At 52.4% G+C, this 17,196-nt stretch overlaps 2 protein-coding genes across 3 annotated transcripts; one reads left to right on the top strand and one right to left on the bottom strand.

Annotated features, from left to right (window-relative positions):
- Positions 1–583: 583 nt before the first annotated feature.
- Positions 584–10,826, top strand: rp1l1a (rp1 like 1a). Its single transcript, XM_067260964.1, has 11 exons — positions 584–814; positions 951–1,352; positions 1,596–1,750; positions 1,811–1,902; positions 2,026–3,862; positions 4,811–7,964; positions 8,198–8,468; positions 8,583–9,223; positions 9,336–9,770; positions 9,987–10,310; positions 10,413–10,826. The coding sequence occupies exons 1-11, from the start codon at positions 584–586 to the stop codon at positions 10,824–10,826; spliced, it is 7,956 nt and encodes a 2,651-aa protein (XP_067117065.1).
- Positions 10,827–12,311: 1,485 nt separating this feature from the next.
- si:ch73-340m8.2 (tyrosine-protein kinase Src42A) lies at positions 12,312–17,101 on the bottom strand. Of its 2 annotated transcripts, none has more exons than XM_067260336.1 (9): positions 16,493–17,101; positions 16,051–16,172; positions 15,647–15,810; positions 15,237–15,396; positions 14,774–14,926; positions 14,534–14,589; positions 13,967–14,120; positions 13,752–13,883; positions 12,312–13,648 (listed from the first exon to the last, which is right to left on the bottom strand). In XM_067260336.1, the coding sequence occupies exons 1-9, from the start codon at positions 16,786–16,788 to the stop codon at positions 13,425–13,427; spliced, it is 1,461 nt and encodes a 486-aa protein (XP_067116437.1). In that variant the 5' UTR covers positions 16,789–17,101; the 3' UTR covers positions 12,312–13,424. The 2 variants fall into 2 exon arrangements, with proteins under 2 accessions (XP_067116437.1, XP_067116438.1); XM_067260337.1 differs by having other exon boundaries at positions 12,312–13,618.
- Positions 17,102–17,196: the final 95 nt, after the last annotated feature.

The raw sequence follows: 17,196 nt of genomic DNA, 5'->3' as shown, positions 1-17,196 counted from the left end.
CCTCTTAACTCATCAGAAATACACGAGTTAAACCATGTTGTAACAATACAAAATCACAGTGACATGACAAACAACAGAACAGTTAATACCACAATGGTGCTTGACAAGTTAAACCACCCACAGTAGTCCAAAAACTGTTCAAGTAACTTTGGTTTCTCTCTCTCTTCATACCTGGACAGTTGGGACATTTTAGCAAATATCATCATATATATATCATAATAATATGTGGTTTTCTACAGTGGTGTTGGTTGGTGTGTTGTTAATTAGCATATGTTGGGTGATTTAACCAGGCTAACAGACTGAGAGAGCAGCATCATTACTGGATCAAAGCTCTACTTGGCTCAATGTTATCCTGAATCCCCAGTCAAACGCTCTGATGTCCTGATTACAGATTACAGAACAGCGTGTGTGTTTGTGTGAGTGTAATTACATCCAACTGTACAGGTTTGGAAATGTGAAGAGATTAAACATTTGGACTACCCTGTAGGATTTTGTTAGTTTGGTCAACAATTCTCTTCATAAATTGACTTAAATTAAGATGTTTTTGTTTGCGTGTGTGTACAGGTCTGTGTGAGAGGGCAGTATGCAGTCAGCCCCGGCAGATCTGTGGGACAACCACATCCCGTTTAAGGATGCCTCACCGCTCCCCCAGCCTCCGCCCTCCGTACGCCTCGCCCATGTGACCTCCGCCGCCCCGGCTAAGCGAATCACCTTCTACAAAAGCGGCGACAACCAGTTTGGGGGGGTCAGGATGGCGATCCACAAACGCAGCTTTAAATGCTTTGATGCCCTGCTGGATGACCTCTCACAGAAGGTCAGACTAACCCGGGAGCTCCTCTCAGAACTGCCAGACTGCCTGCAGATTCCTCCAGCTTGTCTTTCCTCTGATGCAGTTTTAAGCTGTTCCCGTGTTCCTGTGTTGACGCGTGTGTTTTTGCACGTCTGTGCAGGTGCCCCTGCCGTTTGGCGTGCGGACCGTGACCACGCCCCGCGGTACCCACAACATCAAGCAGCTGGAGCAGCTGGAGGACGGCGCGTGCTACCTCTGCTCCGACAGGCGGCAGGCTAAGCCAATCAACATGGAGCTGGCGGGCAAACGACCCGCCGTCTGGCATCATCATGGCCGGCGGCCACACCGGCCCGATGGCCCGCCCGCTGCGTCCGCGGCGCCCACACACCACCCAGCTCATCGGCAGCGGCGCGTGCTATTGGTCAAGAACAGCGACCCGGGGGTGAGGCGCAGTGTGGTGCTGGGGAGGCGGTCCACTCACAGCCTCAGGGCCTTCCTGGAAGAGGTCTCGGAGCTGATGCAGTGTCACATCAGGAAACTCTACACCATGGAGGGACGTAAGGTACGGGATCGGTGTCCGGGTGTCCGTTTTTGTGCGTGAAGTATGTGTTTTGTTTGCCAGCCAAGTTTGTGTCTGATAGCATCTGTACCATGTTCTTTATTTGAGTTAATACTATGTTTTAACGTGTGCGTGCCCATGTGTCTGTGTTTGCGTGTGTACTTGTGTGCGTACTTGTGTGCCTACATGTGTCCAATGTCTGTGTGTACTTGTCTGTGTGTTTGTGTGTTTCCGTGCGTGTTCCAGATTGACAGCGTGCAGAGCCTGCTGACGTGCCCTGGCGTGCTGGTGTGTGTGGGCCGCGAGCCCTTCAGCCCCCTGCTGGTGGAGTTCCTGAGGAAGAGCTCTGATGAGAAGCTTCCAGGGCTGGGGCCAAGAACCCCCGGCAACGGGGCCAGGACGCCTGGCAACGGGGCCAGGACGCCCGGCAACGGGGCCAGGACGCCCGGCAACGGGGCCAGGACGCCTGGTAATGGGACCCGCTCCCCAGTCCACGGGGCCCCCCGCTCGGGGACCAGCATGGGCAGTGAGGGGCATGAGAGCAAGAAAAACGGTAGGTCAGGGGTCAAGGGTCAGGGGTCAGGGTGAAGCACAATGAAGTCAAATGTTCACTGTGGTTTTCTTATGATCTCTCTCTTTCCCTCTTTCCCTTTCATATATTTCTGTTAATCCATAGTTAACTTTGGTCTGGAGACCAAGAAGAGCATCATCCACCCTCGCTCCGACTCCTCCAACCGCTCCACACGTTACTCCCTCTCCTCTGAGAAGTCCTTCCCCAACGGCCTCGGAACCTGCTCCCACTCCCACTCCCACTCCCACCCGCAGAACCAGGCCCACGCCGCCATCATGAACGACGACATCGAGAAGCGTGTCCTGGTCAACAAAGATGGCAGCCTCTCCGTGGAGATGAGGGTGCGGTTCCGTCTCCAGAATGACCAGACCCTGCATTGGTCCACACAGATCAAGAAGTCCCCATCGGACTCTCTGACCAATGACTGCTGCTCCCTCAAGGAGACCCAGCCCCCATATCTGCCACAGGGCCAATCAGAGAGCCGCTCCGACTCGGGCTCCTGTGACCCGGAGGCGGTAGAGTACGTGGCCCAGCCTCTACAGCGCCCCCTGGAGGAGAGCCACTGCCCCTGCTGCTACCAGCGTCAGGACCAGCCCTACGACCTATGGGAGAACCCCGCCCACAGCAAAGCTGCGGCCATGCCGCTGCAGACCTCCAGACACACCCACTCCACAGTCAGACACACCCACTCCTCCAGCTCCTCCTCCTCCTGCCACTCCCAGAGGCTGGTGAGGCGGCGCGCGGAGCCCTCGGGGGGAGGCAGGGGCGCAGAGCCGGGCCACGTGCTGCAGGAGGAGATGTGTGTGACGGAGGAGGTGCAGCGCAGGGTGGAGGTGAAGCGAGACGGAGACACCAGGGTGGTCTGCACCGTCAGGAGGTGCTGCAGCCGCAGTGAGATGACTGCCTGCGACGGCCTCCATCCGTGCAGCCACCGCGAGGAGGAGGAGAAGAGTGAGGGAGGAGGAGGGAAGCGAAGTAGCCCGAGTCACGGCAACGAGCTGATGATGTCAGAGAGGGAGGAGCGTCCGTTCTCGGCGGTCAGTAACTCCTCCCACATACTTCATGCTCTGCAGGAGGACCTGGACGACGAGGACCTTCCCCCTAGCGTGTCTCGCTGCTGCCATAGCAACGACCCCACGCCAACGCCCTGCCGCCTGACCCCACAACCGCCCAGCCGAGCTTGTTCCGCCCACTCCTCCAGACACAGGAAGCACAGCCACAGGGCCTCCCCCAGCCCGGCAGCCACGCCCCCGGGCGGGGCCGCAGGAGAGGAGGGGGAAGCCGGCAGGGCTGCTTCAGCAGTCTCCTCCTGCCTCTGTGGAGCCGCCGCGCCCCAGTCAGCAACCGCTCAGGAGGAGCAAGACCGCCCGGTCAGCGCGCGGTCCAGAACCAGCCAGGCCTCTCGCCGCTCCAACAAGGCCAGGACCCCGAGTCCGGACGAGGGAGAGGGAGCGGACGACGAAGACGATGAAGAGGAGGAAAGGCCGTTGAGCGGCCTGTCCACACACACTGGGCTCTCTGGCTCGTCCAGTGTGTGTCCACACTGCGGAGGCTGTGATCGAATGCCCACATCCGGAGATTCGGCCAGCCAAGCCTCCAACACCTCCCGCAAGACACGCTGCTCCCACCCGACGGCCGCCAACAGTCCCAATGATGATGCTGAAGGAGAGAGGGGGGCCAGCGGAATGTCGGAAGGGTCGGAGGGGTCCGACGTGTCAGGCGCGTCCCAGGGTTCCAACAAGTCCAACTGCACTGCATGCGGTCGTTTCTCCGTGACATCACACTACACAGAGGCCCGAGTGGCCAGCGCCATGTCCCAGGAGTCTGTGCGGTCCCAGAGGTCTCGCTCCTACACGCCAACAGAGGCACCAGAGACCACCCCACCTGAGCCCCTGGTAGAAGAAGAAAACGACAAGGAAGAAGACAGAGCAGCTAGCGCCAGGTCTGCTAAGTCTCATGCTTCTGTCAGGTCGATGAGACCCCACAAGTCTAACGATGATGGACCTGATGATAACAGTCCTGCTGAAGTAGAGGCAGGCACCACAGAGAGAGCAGCGAGTGCCATGTCTGCTAAGTCCAACCTCTCAGCCCGGTCTGGTCGCTCTCACAGATCTACCAAGGCTTCAGAGAGAGCAGAGTCTCCAAGACCAGATTCTGTCGTTGAAGACACAGAGGAGAGGGCAGCTAGCGCCTTGTCAGCTAAATCTAAAGCTTCAGTCAGGTCTAGCAAGTCCCACAAATCCACCTGTACTGACAGTGGAAGAGCTGTTTCACCAAGCTGTCAAGTAGCGGATGACCCTGCAGAGGAAAAAGAAGAGAAAAATAAGGAGGTAGAAGAGGAGAGGGCAGCTAGCGCCTTGTCTGTTAAGTCTAAAGCTTCAGTCAGGTCTAGCAGATCCCACAAGTCTATCTGCACTGGCTGTGGAAGAGCGCCATCTCTTCTTTCTCAAACTCCTGAAGCAGGAGAGGAGACAGAAGGGGTAGGAGGGGAAACAGAAGAAGTAGGAGGGGAAACAGAGGAAGCAGGAGAGGAGGCAGTAGAGGTAGGAGGGGAAACAGAGGAAGCAGGAGAGGAGGCAGTAGAGGTAGGAGGGGAAACAGAGGAAGTAGGGGAGGAGACAGAAGAGGTAGGAGGGGAAACGGAGGAAGCAGGAGAGGAGGCAGAAGAGGTAGGAGGGGAAACAGAGGAAGTAGGAGAGGAGACAGAGGAAGTAGGAGAGGAGACAGAGGAAGTAGGAGAGGAGACAGAAGAGGTAGGAGGGGAAACAGAGGAAGCAGGAGAGGAGGCAGTAGAGGTAGGAGGGGAAACAGAGGAAGTAGGAGAGGAGACAGAGGAAAGAGCAGCGAGTGCCCTGTCTTCTCAGTCTAAAGCATCTGCTAAATCCACAAGATCCCACAAGTCTAACTGTGAGAATCACACTGCTGAAGTAGAGGCAGACACCACAGAGAGAGCAGCGAGTGCCATGTCTGCTAAGTCCAACCTCTCAGCCCGGTCTGGTCGCTCTCACAGATCTACCAAGGCTTCAGAGAGAGCAGAGTCTCCAAGACCAGATTCTGTCGTTGAAGACACAGAGGAGAGGGCAGCTAGCGCCTTGTCTGTTAAGTCTAAAGCTTCAGTCAGGTCCCACAAGTCTACATGTAATGGACATGCCAAATCGGTGTCGCCTAGCTGCCCTCCAGGAGCAGACGAACAGGCAGATGAACAGGAGAAACCCGAGGAGAGGGCTCCAAGCGCCATGTCGGCTCAGTCTAAAGTGTCAGCCAAGTCCAGCAGGTCGCACAAGTCCACCTGTAACAGCAGTCCACCAGCGGCGTGTCCCACTCCTAACCCGGAGGACGTTCCTGTCATTGAAACAGCAGAAGCAGAAGGAGAGGGCGAACAGAGGGATGAAGAGGGAGAGAAGGAGGAGAGAGCAGCCAGCGCCCTGTCAGCTACGTCTAAAACATCCGCCAAGTCAACGAGGTCCCACAAGTCGACCTGTAGAGCTGTGACTCCAAAGGTCCCTGCCAATGAGACGACGGGAGGACAGGAAGAGGGAGGAACAGAGAACAGAGCAGCCAGCAGCCTCTCAGCTAAAACCAGCTCATCACAGAAGATCAAAACTCCTCTGGAGGTGCCAGAAGGGCGGGCGCAGAGTGCCTTATCAGTGACCTCCAGAACATCCAAATCCATCAGATCTCCCTCCCCCAGCAAGACCCCTCGCAGAGAGGGGTCTCCCTCCCCCGCGCAGAGATCCCGCGCCCCTAATACTCCCAGCACACCCAAACCTCCAGCTCCTTCCCCCAGCACACCTCAACCCCCGGTCCAGGAGACTGATCCCAGCCCTGGGAAGACAGAGGAGAGAGTCCCCAGCTCCTTGTCTGTTGGCTCCAAAGCTACTACCAGGTCCCACAAATGTCACTGCGGAGCTGCAAAAGCACCTCCTAAAGAGGGAGAGGAGGAGAGGAAGGAAGAAGGGGAGGAGATGGAGGAGCAAGAAAGGGCCGCCAGTGTGCAATCAGCCGCGTCCAAACACTTGCTCACGTCAGCCAATCGGGACAGCCAATCGGGCAGAGACAGTTCCGCTGAGAGGCCGCTAAGCCGCACCTCCACGACGTCCATGTCCATCGAGCTGCCCGAGGAGCAGACACAGGAAGCTGCGGCCTCAGAAAGCCTGTCTGACAGTGGGAAGTCCAACATCTCCGCTCGGACGCACACTTCCTGTAAGAGCCGAGCCAAGACCCCCAATGGACCCCAGGAGGCAGAAATGTCCGGGGCAGAGGAGAGGGCTGCTAGCGCCTTGTCTGCTAAGTCTACGACCTCTGTCAGGTCTAGCAAGTCCCACAAGTCCATCTGTAAGGAAAGTGCAAAAGCGGTGTCTCCCACTCCTAACCCGGAGGACATTCCTGTCATTGAAACAACTGAAGCAGAAGGAGATGGAGAACAGAGGCATGAAGAGGGAGAGAAGGAGGAGAGAGCAGCTAGCGCCCTGTCAGCTAAGTCTAAAGCCTCTGTCAGGTCTGGTAGATCTCACAAGTCTACCTCTAACGTCAGTGCAAGGGCCTTGTCTCCTTGTCCTAAAGCAGAAGACATACCTGTCATCGAAACAACAGGAGCATCTGAAGACAGGAGGGATGACGAAGAAGATATCACAGAGGAGAGGGCACCTAGCGCCTTGTCTGATAAGTCTAAAGCTTCAGTCAAGTCCAGTAAATCTCACAAGTCTACCAGTAATGGGACTGTAAAGGCTGCTTCTCCGAAGCCACCCAACGGCCCTAAAGCAAGAGTCACCAGTCCCATCCCCAGCACCACAGGAAGTGACCTAGATACAGGAAGTGTAAAAACTGCCACAACAGTGAGAGCTAAAAGCAAAGCAGGCAGCCAGGTAGACACCACTGAAACCAGGGCCCTATCGGTGATGTCATCATCCAGCGCCAGGGTCCGCAGCAAGTCCCCCTCCAGAGCTTCACAGGTCAGCCCTAAACCCTCCAATCAAGCAACGCTTGAGACGAGAGATGCCACCAGCGCTCGCTGTGAGAACAGCCTCAGGCCCTCGTCTGCAGCCTCAGCCCGCTCCAGCTCCAAAACCAGGGGACAGACGGCGAGCGAAGGACAAGAGAGGTCAAAGAGCAGCTGTGGCCTCCTGGAGGTCAAGGGTCAAAAGATTAGGTTGGACACCAGCAGCGATAACGGAAGTGTCCGCACTACCAAGTCGACAAAATCTACAAAGGCCACGACCGTGAACGAAACCCCAGACGCTTCGGGACCCAGCTCAGCCTCCTCCAATAAGAGCAAGCCCAGGAAATCAGTGGACAACTTCAGCGAGGGCGCCCTCTCCCACTCGCTCTCCGCCGCTGACCTGCTGAGGGAAACGCTGGCCAGCACGCGCCCCCAAAGCTCCGCCTCCGAGAGGGCCAACGACAAGGCCAGGAGCGAGCGGAGTGGGAGGAGCAGCAGGAAGCCCAAAGAGAACGAAGCGGAGCTGGAGCTGACCCCTGCCTTCCTGCCTAACGCGTCTCCCAACGAGGTGGTCAGTGGTTGGCTGATGAGCATCCCCGCTGACGGCGGCGGCGCATACACACCTGGAGACGAGCTGGACGAGGGAGGGGAGGGGATGGAGAAGAGAGGGGAGGGGGAGGAGGGTGGGAATGAAGAAGACGAGGGGACCACAGAGCAAGAGAAGGAGCAGGAGGTCCCTCAGGACATGGAAGAAGAACAGGAAGTGGAAGAAGAACAGGCAGTGAAAGACGAGGAAGGGGAAGTAAAGCAAGCGGCGGAAGAACCCCAGGATGAGCCTGAAGATCCAGAAGAGAAAGAGAAGGAGGAGGAGGCGGAGGAGAAGGAAGGAGCTGTGGAAGGAGATGGAGGGACTGAGGAGGCAGAGAGAGGAGCTGAAGAAGAGGAGATGAAGGAGGAAGAGAGAACTGTCACTGACCTGGCGCTGCCACATTCCACCATGCTGTGTCACAGCAGCGAATCAGTGCCGAGGAACAGCTACTCATCTGTTTCGGTCATGAAGGTTCTGTTGAGTCCCTGTCTGGACCGCTGTCACAGTCTACCTGAGGTAAAAACGCACACCGCACATTCCTCAACAGTATTCGATCAGTGCTTTGGATGTTTGGGACTAGACATGTATGTTCAGTCCAGTCAGTTTATTTGTATTGTTTTATTTTCCATTTCTACTGTATGAAGGATCATTTCCATTAAAAACTTGATGGACAGTAACGTTTTCTGAATCTGCAGAAAGGCTCCAGTCGTGTTTTCTCACCCTCTATCTTCCTGCTGTTTGTGTTCCAGGTGTCCCCTGTGCATGGGCGTCGGCTGAGCACCTCAGCCAAAGGCCTGCTGGACTGCCTGGCCCAGCTCCAGCTCATAGACCCCCCCTCGGGCCCAGACGCAGGGCCGAATGCGGACAAGGACCGCAAGCAGCGCTACTCGGAGCTCATGGACATCCTCCAGTCTCTCTGGCTGACTGACCCACGGGAGGGGAGGGACAGAGGCAAGGACCAGGTCACCCCTCCCACGTCGTCCTCCGGGGTGTACTCTGGGGGGTCCGCAGGGTCCAGGGGTTCTGGGAATGGGGGGGTCGAAACCACAGAGAAAGGAGAGATTCCTGAGGAAAGGGTCACCACCATAATAGAGGAAGGAGAAGGAGAGATGGATGAAGGAGCTGGAAAGGCAGAGGAAGGGACAGAGGGAGAAGGAGAGACGGAGGGAGGAGAAGGAGATATGGAGTCCACAGAGCTACAAGCAGACCAGGCTACTCCAGACACCGAGCAGAGCAACCCAGGAGAGGATGCCAGCACACCCGATAAGCAAGCGACCCCTGACCCTCTCCAGGAGCACGGCCAGGTTCTGAAGACCCCCGAAAGCCCCAAGGCCACCGAGACCCCTTCGTCTGATGAGCTTAGCTCCGCCTACAAGTCCCCCACCGACACCGAGAGAGACACCCCAGAAGACACCAGCTCGGGCACCCCGCCCTCGGTGGTGCGGGCGCCGCTGTCCAAGCGCGTCTCCCAGGACCCCGACCCGACCTGGGTGCTCAACCTGCTGAAGAAGCTGGAGAAGCAGTTCATGGGTCACTACACGGACGCCATGGTCGATTTCAAGGTGCGCTGGGACCTGGACGACAATGTCCTCCTGGACGCCATGATCTCGGAGCTGAGGGACGAGGTGAGCAAGCGCATCCAGAGCAGCATCGACCGAGAGCTGAGGAAGATCCAGGGGCGGGCGGGGAGAGGGGGGAAGACCCCGAGGCCTCCCCAGGCAGGACACCTCTCCCGAGAGTCAACCATGACAGACCAGAGAAGGCGCAGGCTGAAGGTGAGGGGGGTTTGTTTAATCTGTCACCACGACTGAATTTAATATCATTATCTAATGACAGTGGTTTGACTTCCATTGTTAAAATGAAGTTGTGTTTGTTTTTTATGTGAAGGTCATGAAGGAGCAATCTGTGAGCCCGAACCACAACCCAGACTCCCATAGCGACGGAGACGGGACGTCAGGTGCCGACTTCAGTGACCAGCGCAGCGAGGACGAGTATTGCCCGTGCGATGCTTGCATACGCAAGAAGTTGGCTGCCCGGCCAATCAAAGAGCAGGCTGTAGTCGTCACTGCACCAGTGATCATGGAGTTTGACCTGAGGAAAATCCTGCAGCGGAGGAAAGAGCCCGAGTCTGTAGCGCCCCCTCTGTGTAGGGAGGAGAGCGGCAAGGACACCCCAGAGGAGGCGGGGAACCTGGAGGTGCTGCAGGAAGTAGAGGAGGAAGAGGAGGAGTCGACGAAGGACGATATTGTACCAGTCGTCATCATAGACGCCACCATACCTGAGGAAGAGGAGGAGGAGGAGGAAGAAAACACGGGGGAAGAAGTAGGTGAGGAAGAGACAGGGGGAGAGGAGGTGGAGGAGGAGACTGGGGGAGAGGAGGTGGAGGAGGAGACTGGGGGAGAGGAGGTGGAGGAGGAGAGAGGGGGAGAGGAGGTGGAGGAGGAGACTGGGGGAGAGGAGGTAGAGGAGGAGACAGGGGGAGAAGGGGGTGAAGGAGAGAATGAGGGAGAAGAGGAAGAGGGCATGGGTGGAGAGGAGGAAGGTGACATGGCCGAGGGAGCGGAGGAAGAGATAGAGGCTGAGAAAGGAGGGGATGGCGAACAAGACGAAGGCAGAGCAGAGGCCGAAGATGGGGGTATGGATGAAACGGAGGATGAGGTGAAGGAAGAGGACGCTGCAGTAACGGGCGAGGAGGAAGAGGAGGAGGCTCCTGTTGAGGAAGATGTGGATGGTAACGTCGGGGCTTCTGCAGAGGCAGAGGATGATGCTACAGGGGACACTGAGACAGATGAGGACAGGAAGGGGCAGGAGGCAGAGGCACAGGAAGGGGAGGGGTCAGAGGAGGAAGTGGCAGCCCCTCAGGTAAAGACCTGTCTCTCTCCTGCAAGATATTTAGACGCTGAAATGGTATCATTGTCCACTTTAAGACTAAACCTGTTTCCCTTGCTGTGTTGTCTCCCACAGGAACAGGAAGTGACGTGTGTTCAGTGTGTAACGGAAGGGGAGGAGGCAGATGCTGAGGACTCAGACATGGATGCCAAACGCCTGCTGGAGGAACACTGTGTGGAGGAGGAGGAGGATAAAGGAAGAGAGACAGAGGGCCATCTCATCCACCACCAGTTCACCAAAACCTCAGTGGAGTCCCAGTCTGGCTCAATGGAGGCTGTGTACCCAGAGCCCAAGAGCCCAGTTTCCCCCCTGCGCCCTATCACCCCCAAAGGGGACCAGGAAACTACCTTGGAAGGACCCAAGATGGTGTCTGTGTCCACCGGTGAGGGCGCCGGGGGCAAAGGTCACAGGAGGAGTCGGTCTCCGGCCCGGTCCAAACGACGCACACCCAAAGAATGCGACCTGGAGCTGGACGACATGGAACTCTAACTTTACCACGACAACGGCAACCCGCGACAACTATTTACCTTTACGGAGCATGTCGGTCAAAACTGGAACACCCTAGAACCGTAATCCTCACCTGAGGGGTTAGATCAACTAGAACCTTAATCTGCACAGAACAGACTCTTAAACCACTTAAAGCACTTTATAATTCCAGTTTTGGTTCAGGGATAAATCTACAGGTGGACATTGTCCTGGCAGAAAACCATGTTTTCTATAGGAGAGGCTGGCTTTGTAAAAAAACAACTACATATTGAAACTTGAAACTTAACAAACCATATAAACATCATGTATTTCTATTAGAAAGCTGTATTTATGTATTATTGTATTTGTTTATATTTTTGGAAAGGATGTATATTACATACTGTATGATGTATTTATTTGTGAATGAGTCTGATTTAACCGAAGAAAAGTATACTTTTAAATAATTAATACTAAGGATAAGCTAAATTATGGACCACAGGGTATATGGCTAATAGCCTCACACATGACGTGTGCATCTATGAGACTAGCCGTTAGGGCAAATACATGTATTCCAAAGTAAAACATGTAACATAACATGTATATCTTCTACTAATCAACATTATAGCTGTAATATTGTGCGGAATGTTGGATTCTCAGGGACCTTTTTAATTGGAGGATTCTGGTGGTCGGACTGTATCCAACGACCCTACGCTTGACATCCAAAACGTGCACCCTCCCCCAACCTCCTCAGTCAGGGTTGGGGTTGTGTTTGTCGAAGGGAGTGTTATGTGGCTTTAAAGCACACTTCAGATTTAAGGTTGGGTAACGCACCCCATAATCAAAGCTCCGTGCATTCACCAGCACCTCGTGCAGGGTTGCGTAAGGCCATGTGACGCAGGTACTTCCCATGTGATGCTGGTGCTTAGCTGCGTCCGACAGTAATCACAGAGTCAGCCCCACTCCTGGGATAATGCCTTACTGTATCCATGGAGACAAGAGAGAGAGACGGAGAGAGGGAGGGAATGGAGAGAAAATATTTGAGTGGAGTAGATATCACTTATCTATTTTTTTGTAGTTTTATATTTACACTTTATAAACCGAGAGAAAAACCTTGTAAAGCTGAGATCTGAGATCTGGCAAAAAATATTTTGGAGGACAGTGGACGAGTGTCCATTGTTTTGGGGATGAGTAATTCAGTCAGAACTGGTGATGCTGACCATCGTGTTTAAATGCTGCTATTGGTGTGTTTGGCTGTCAATCGTCCCTAGGGGACCAATACAAAGGGTGCACTGTGTACAGTCAGAGATGATGATTGTGATGTCATGTACTTTATCATATAAACAAAATAAAGTGTATTCATGTAAATACTGTGTTGCTGCCAGATATTCTGACATACTGTATGTATGGGCCCAAGTAGATCTTACTACTGAGGCTGAAACAAACTATAGGTAACAAGGTTTTGCCTTCAAACATGACAAAATGTATCACACACCTCAAAAGAAATCCTGATTTAATTGCCAGTGCGATGTATTACATGTAAACCCACTGAATACAGAGGCAAGACACTGCATTTCATCACTTCCACAAAGTAGATGATACAGGAGGTTAGTCTAACTGAACGAGGCCACACAGGGGGATGGTAGGCAACCATTGCTGTATTATATACTGTAAATATGTTTGTTTGGAGCTGTGAAAGGAAAACCTTTTTGGCGCACTCAAAGTGGCTCAGTCCCCCAGAAGAGACAGTCGTACGTCACTCTAATCCCCCACCTGTGTGTGTGTGTGTGTGTGTGTGTGGGAGAGAGAGCACAAGAGAGAGAGATTGTGTCTGATGTGTGTGTGAAATAGAGAGTGTGTATGGTTGTGTGTGTTCTTTGGGGATTTAGGTTACGTTACGTGAGTCTGATCTGGACCAGATTTAGCATCTTGGTAGGGAGTGTCAGGGTGAGTGCATGAGGGTGGACGAAAGCACAGAAAGAGAGACAGACAAGGAAGGATTTCCAAGCAAAGAATATTTCTTCCTCAAAAGAAGTACCTAACAGGAATACTCACATGACTCAAACAGCTTCAACGGTGTTGAAAGAGAACAGGCAGCTGTTTTTGTGTAGATACACTGCCCCCTAACTGCGCAGAGATGTTGCAATCACATACAACTATTGATGCATTAACTTCCAAGATTAGTGTCTCGTATAATTTTCTAATTGATTCAATTCAGTTCCCTTAATAATTTCAAAGGAAATTCAAAACATGTTCAAAACAATCAATCATAAAGTAGAATTTGAACAAATCCATTTTAAAACATTCACAGTTACAATTCACAGCTTTGTGTTGTATGCCAGTACGATTCCATGATGGAAAACCACATTGTTTTTTATAGAGCTGTGGTGGATTTTAGATGATATCGGCTTTGTTGTGTCTCGTGCAGGCTGGCCTCCATGGTGATGAGGACTGGTCTCTAAACCCTCTGCTCAGTGGGATTAAATGCCCTGGGGATCTTGGTTTAGTCCCCCAAAGCAGCCCCACCATAGTCTCATCTTCCGTTCACTTCATGCAACCATTCAACGGTTCATATTAAACACTGGAAGTCTCTACCGCCACGGTGCATTATGGAGCTGGAGGGTTTTATTCCAGTGCAGTGAGGGATTCTGGGGCCAGGGTTGTCAGCCTGTGGATGATGCTCAGGAAGGCTGGTCTCAGCCAGGGTTCTGGCCTCCAGCAGAGATCCATGATGTCATAGAAGTCCGCGGGACAGGAGGGGGGGCATGGCATCCTGTACCCCTTTACAAGGCTCTTAACCACCATCGCCGTAGTCAACTCTGTCAGCATACACACACACTGAATAAATACTGTATGAGAAAACAAGGATTGTGTATGTCAGCTGTGTATCTATTGTGTTTGGTGTGTGTGTGTGTGGTGTGTGTGTGTGTGTGTGTGTGTGTGTGTGTGTACCTAGATAGGGCTCCTCTCCATATGTGATGATCTCCATCAACAGAATCCCAAAGGACCAGACGTCACTCTTACTGGTGTAAGGCTCCCCTCTGAAGATCTCAGGAGCCATCCACTTAAGAGGAACCTTTGTATCTACAGAAGCACACCCACATTAGCACAAACACAAAAACACACACAAACACACACACACACACACACACACACACAAGGCTTACCTTTGAAAACCTTCTCGTCCCCAGCGAAAGTGAACTGAGATAGACCAAAATCAGCGATCTTGCAGCTTAGCATCTCGGTCAGCAGAATGTTATCTGCTCTCAAGTCTCTGTGAACTATCTTTTTGGTTTCCAGATATTCCATGCCCTCTGAGACCTGGACACCAGAGGATGAGGAGGATGGAAGAGGATGGAGAGAATAGGAGGAGGAAAAAAGGGAGCGGAGAAGAGGCGTAGAGGAGAGCAGAGGTGGAATAGGAGAAGGAAAAGGAGGAGGGTGAGAGAAGGGAGAGAGAGGGATAGACAGCGTAGGTGTCGTGAGCAACTTGAAACGGAGAGTGATGTAAATACCTAGATGAGTTCTCTTGAACACAACACACAACAATAAATCCTCTTTTCAGTGTTAAGATTCTGTTTGACTGAGTTACACAAGGCGAACTGAATGTCACCCCAATCTATGATTCCCTCAAGAGCTTCCACTCCTCCTCCATCTCAAAACAAGACACTGGAAGAGCCATGAAGGGTCTAACGCTGTGTGTTGGAGAGGGAGCGCGAGGAGATGTTCTGTACCTGAACAGCGAAGTCCAGCATGAGGGTGAAGGGGATGTCTCCAATCTGTCTGTGCTCTGGATATAACAGATGCCAAGTTTCTGGTCATTATCATTCACCATTCACAAACTGGACAGAGTTATGTTACATTTCAGTGATGCCAGTAATACAAACACATATTTTCCTCAGAATCCCACAAAATCCTGTGTGTGTATGGGAGGGGGGGGGGGGGGTTGGGGGGTTGGTGTGTGTGTGTTTTACCTTTGAGGAACTTGCTCAGGCTTCCATTTATCATCAGCTCTGTGATGATACAAACAGGTTCTCCCGTGGTAACGACCCCGTACAGCCTTAGCAACCGCTTATGATGAAGCCCCTTCATGATCTCAATCTCTCTCAGGATATCTTCACTGAGTTCTACACACACACACACACACACACACACACACACACACACACACACACACACACACACACACACACACACACACACACACACACACACACACACACACACACACACACACACACACACACACACACACACACAGGGGACCCATGTAGGAAGAAAGAAGATACAGAGTGGAGGTGTGAGACTGAGAGGAAGCTTGAGAAAAAAAATTACGCTTGAAGAGAGTATAGGGGAGAGGCGGAAAACACAGTTTTTTCCCAGAATAAAACACACATACACACATTTTTACCCACACACATACACATGGTACCATACCTTTAAACTGTTTTATAGCCACAGGAGTGGTAGTGTTCCAGAGTCCACTCCACACCTCCCCAAACTCCCCACTGCCCAGGCGATCGACCCACATTAGAGTGGTACGCTCCACCTCCCACTGCTCCTCATAGGAGAGAGTGGCCACCGTGGGACAGTCCAACTGCAAAAGAGGGGGGTGAGACAAAAGGCCATCTTAATGTCAGCTAACAATGATTTAAACCTGCAATGGGAAACATTATTAAATAACGTCCAATTTTAGACAAAGCACACTGAACTTCCAGCCTTTCCTCAAGCTCGAGTTTGAAAAAAATAAGCCAAGGAGGAAGGATAGCCACGCTTAGTAACAGTAACATGGGCTTTGAGTTAGACTATGATTGTGGCTATGGTCCAGAGTTTAAATGTCCACCAACCTGTATGCAGGGCTGTTCTAGTCGGCAGCAGAGTCCATCAGGGTCTCTAGAATAGGATTTTACCAGTTCTATTATATTCTGGAACTTTTTCCTCTTAACCAGGAAGTACATTCCACCCTCTCCTTCCTGGATTTTGTAGTGTCTGGCCACCGTTCCACTTTTCACTGCAGAGGCACACACAGATTATAGATTCCTATAATGTTATGTTATAATGTATTAGTATATTATTTGTAATTTACTTTATCTGGAACCTAAAAAGTGTTCTTAAAACATATTTTACAACATTCTCCTTCAGCTACAATAGAAGAACCCTTAAAAAGCTAGAAAGTAAAATTGTTCCTTGTGAAGGGACTTTGTGGTGTCTCAGTGTGACTGGATTGGTAGCTGGAGTGTTTTTCTTTCACCTGACAGGAAATATTTATGGTTGTCCCGCCTCTTTGACACAAGAAAGGCCCCCTCGGAGTTCTCAGGTCTTAGAAGACAGCGCTTAGCCTCCAGACGGGTGGTTACACTTTCAAAATACCAACTACACACACACACACACACACAGGGACACACACACACAGGGACACACAAACACACACACATTGTTGTTCTCTTACTGATAAAAACAGAACACGTAGCAGCATTCCAGCAATACCTCCACTGTGACAATGGCAACGTGTGGCATCACTTCTAAAACCTTCAAACTTTTTGTCCTCAAATCACGCCCACTAATAGACTCTCCTGAACACAAACACACGCACAGATAAATTATCTGAGCACAGATGCACACACACTACAGTAATAGACTGTCCTGAACATAAGAACACACACACTAATAGACTAACCCAAACACACACTCACGGTTGTGCTTCCAAACTGTGTAGAGGTCTGACAAAAATCCGAGGGACGTATCCCTGCTCCGGGTCAGGGATATTGGCCTCATCACCACTCTGCTTCTCCGTGTGTCCCTCCTCCCTGGTCCTACGGACGTATAACCAGTGAGTCGTCTCAGCGATCACCTCCAGCTTGTCTCCCTTACGCAGGGTCAAGTCTCCGAGGGTGCGACAGGGGTAGTCATGCAGTGAGGTGAAGACTTGTGTTGAGTCCGGTTTGGGGCAGAGCTCTGGGCAGCGGATGGAGTTACCCATGTTACCCATGTCTGCCTGCCTGCTTTTCCTTTTGTTGCCTGCCTGTCTGTCTATCTGTCTGCCCACATGTCTGTATCCCTGTCTGACTGCCTGTCTGTGTCTTTCCGTCAGTCAATTGGTTTGTCTGTTAGAATCAAAACATGTTTTCTGAGCAGTTTGTCCGCCTGTGTTTCTGCCTGCCTGCCAGTCTGACTGTCTGTTTGTCAATTCCCACACATGCTTCCTTAGCGGTCTGCTGAAGGATGGTAGTCCTGTCCTGTCCAGCTGTTAAGAATGGTCCATATCTTGGTACAGAAACCAACCCACCGTGACTACTAGGCCCTGGAGCATGGCTTTGTGTGTGAGTCAGAAAATATCATCAGAACTTTTAAACTTAGAATAAACCCCTCCCATATCTGCACAGGGCCCTACCTCCTG

Source organism: Osmerus mordax, chromosome 22 (genome assembly GCF_038355195.1).
Source record: "Osmerus mordax isolate fOsmMor3 chromosome 22, fOsmMor3.pri, whole genome shotgun sequence".
Taxonomy (NCBI): domain Eukaryota; kingdom Metazoa; phylum Chordata; class Actinopteri; order Osmeriformes; family Osmeridae; genus Osmerus; species Osmerus mordax.
The sequence above is the reverse complement of the archived record's forward strand: the minus strand, read 5'-3'. Positions and strand labels throughout refer to the sequence as shown.

Coding starts and splice junctions, on each gene's coding strand:
- rp1l1a (XM_067260964.1), top strand. CDS start 584: ATGCAGTCAGCCCCGGCAGATCTGTGGGACAACCACATCCCGTTTAAG. Junction 8,469..8,582: donor GGGGTCCGCAGGGTCCAGGG/GTTCTGGGAATG, acceptor CTGGAAAGGCAG/AGGAAGGGACAGAGGGAGAA. Junction 9,224..9,335: donor AGAGAAGGCGCAGGCTGAAG/GTGAGGGGGGTT, acceptor TTTTATGTGAAG/GTCATGAAGGAGCAATCTGT.
- si:ch73-340m8.2 (XM_067260336.1), bottom strand. CDS start 16,788: ATGGGTAACATGGGTAACTCCATCCGCTGCCCAGAGCTCTGCCCCAAA. Junction 14,927..15,236: donor GGCTATAAAACAGTTTAAAG/GTATGGTACCAT, acceptor GTGTGTGTGTAG/AACTCAGTGAAGATATCCTG. Junction 13,649..13,751: donor TGGAGAGGAGCCCTATCTAG/GTACACACACAC, acceptor TTTCTCATACAG/TATTTATTCAGTGTGTGTGT.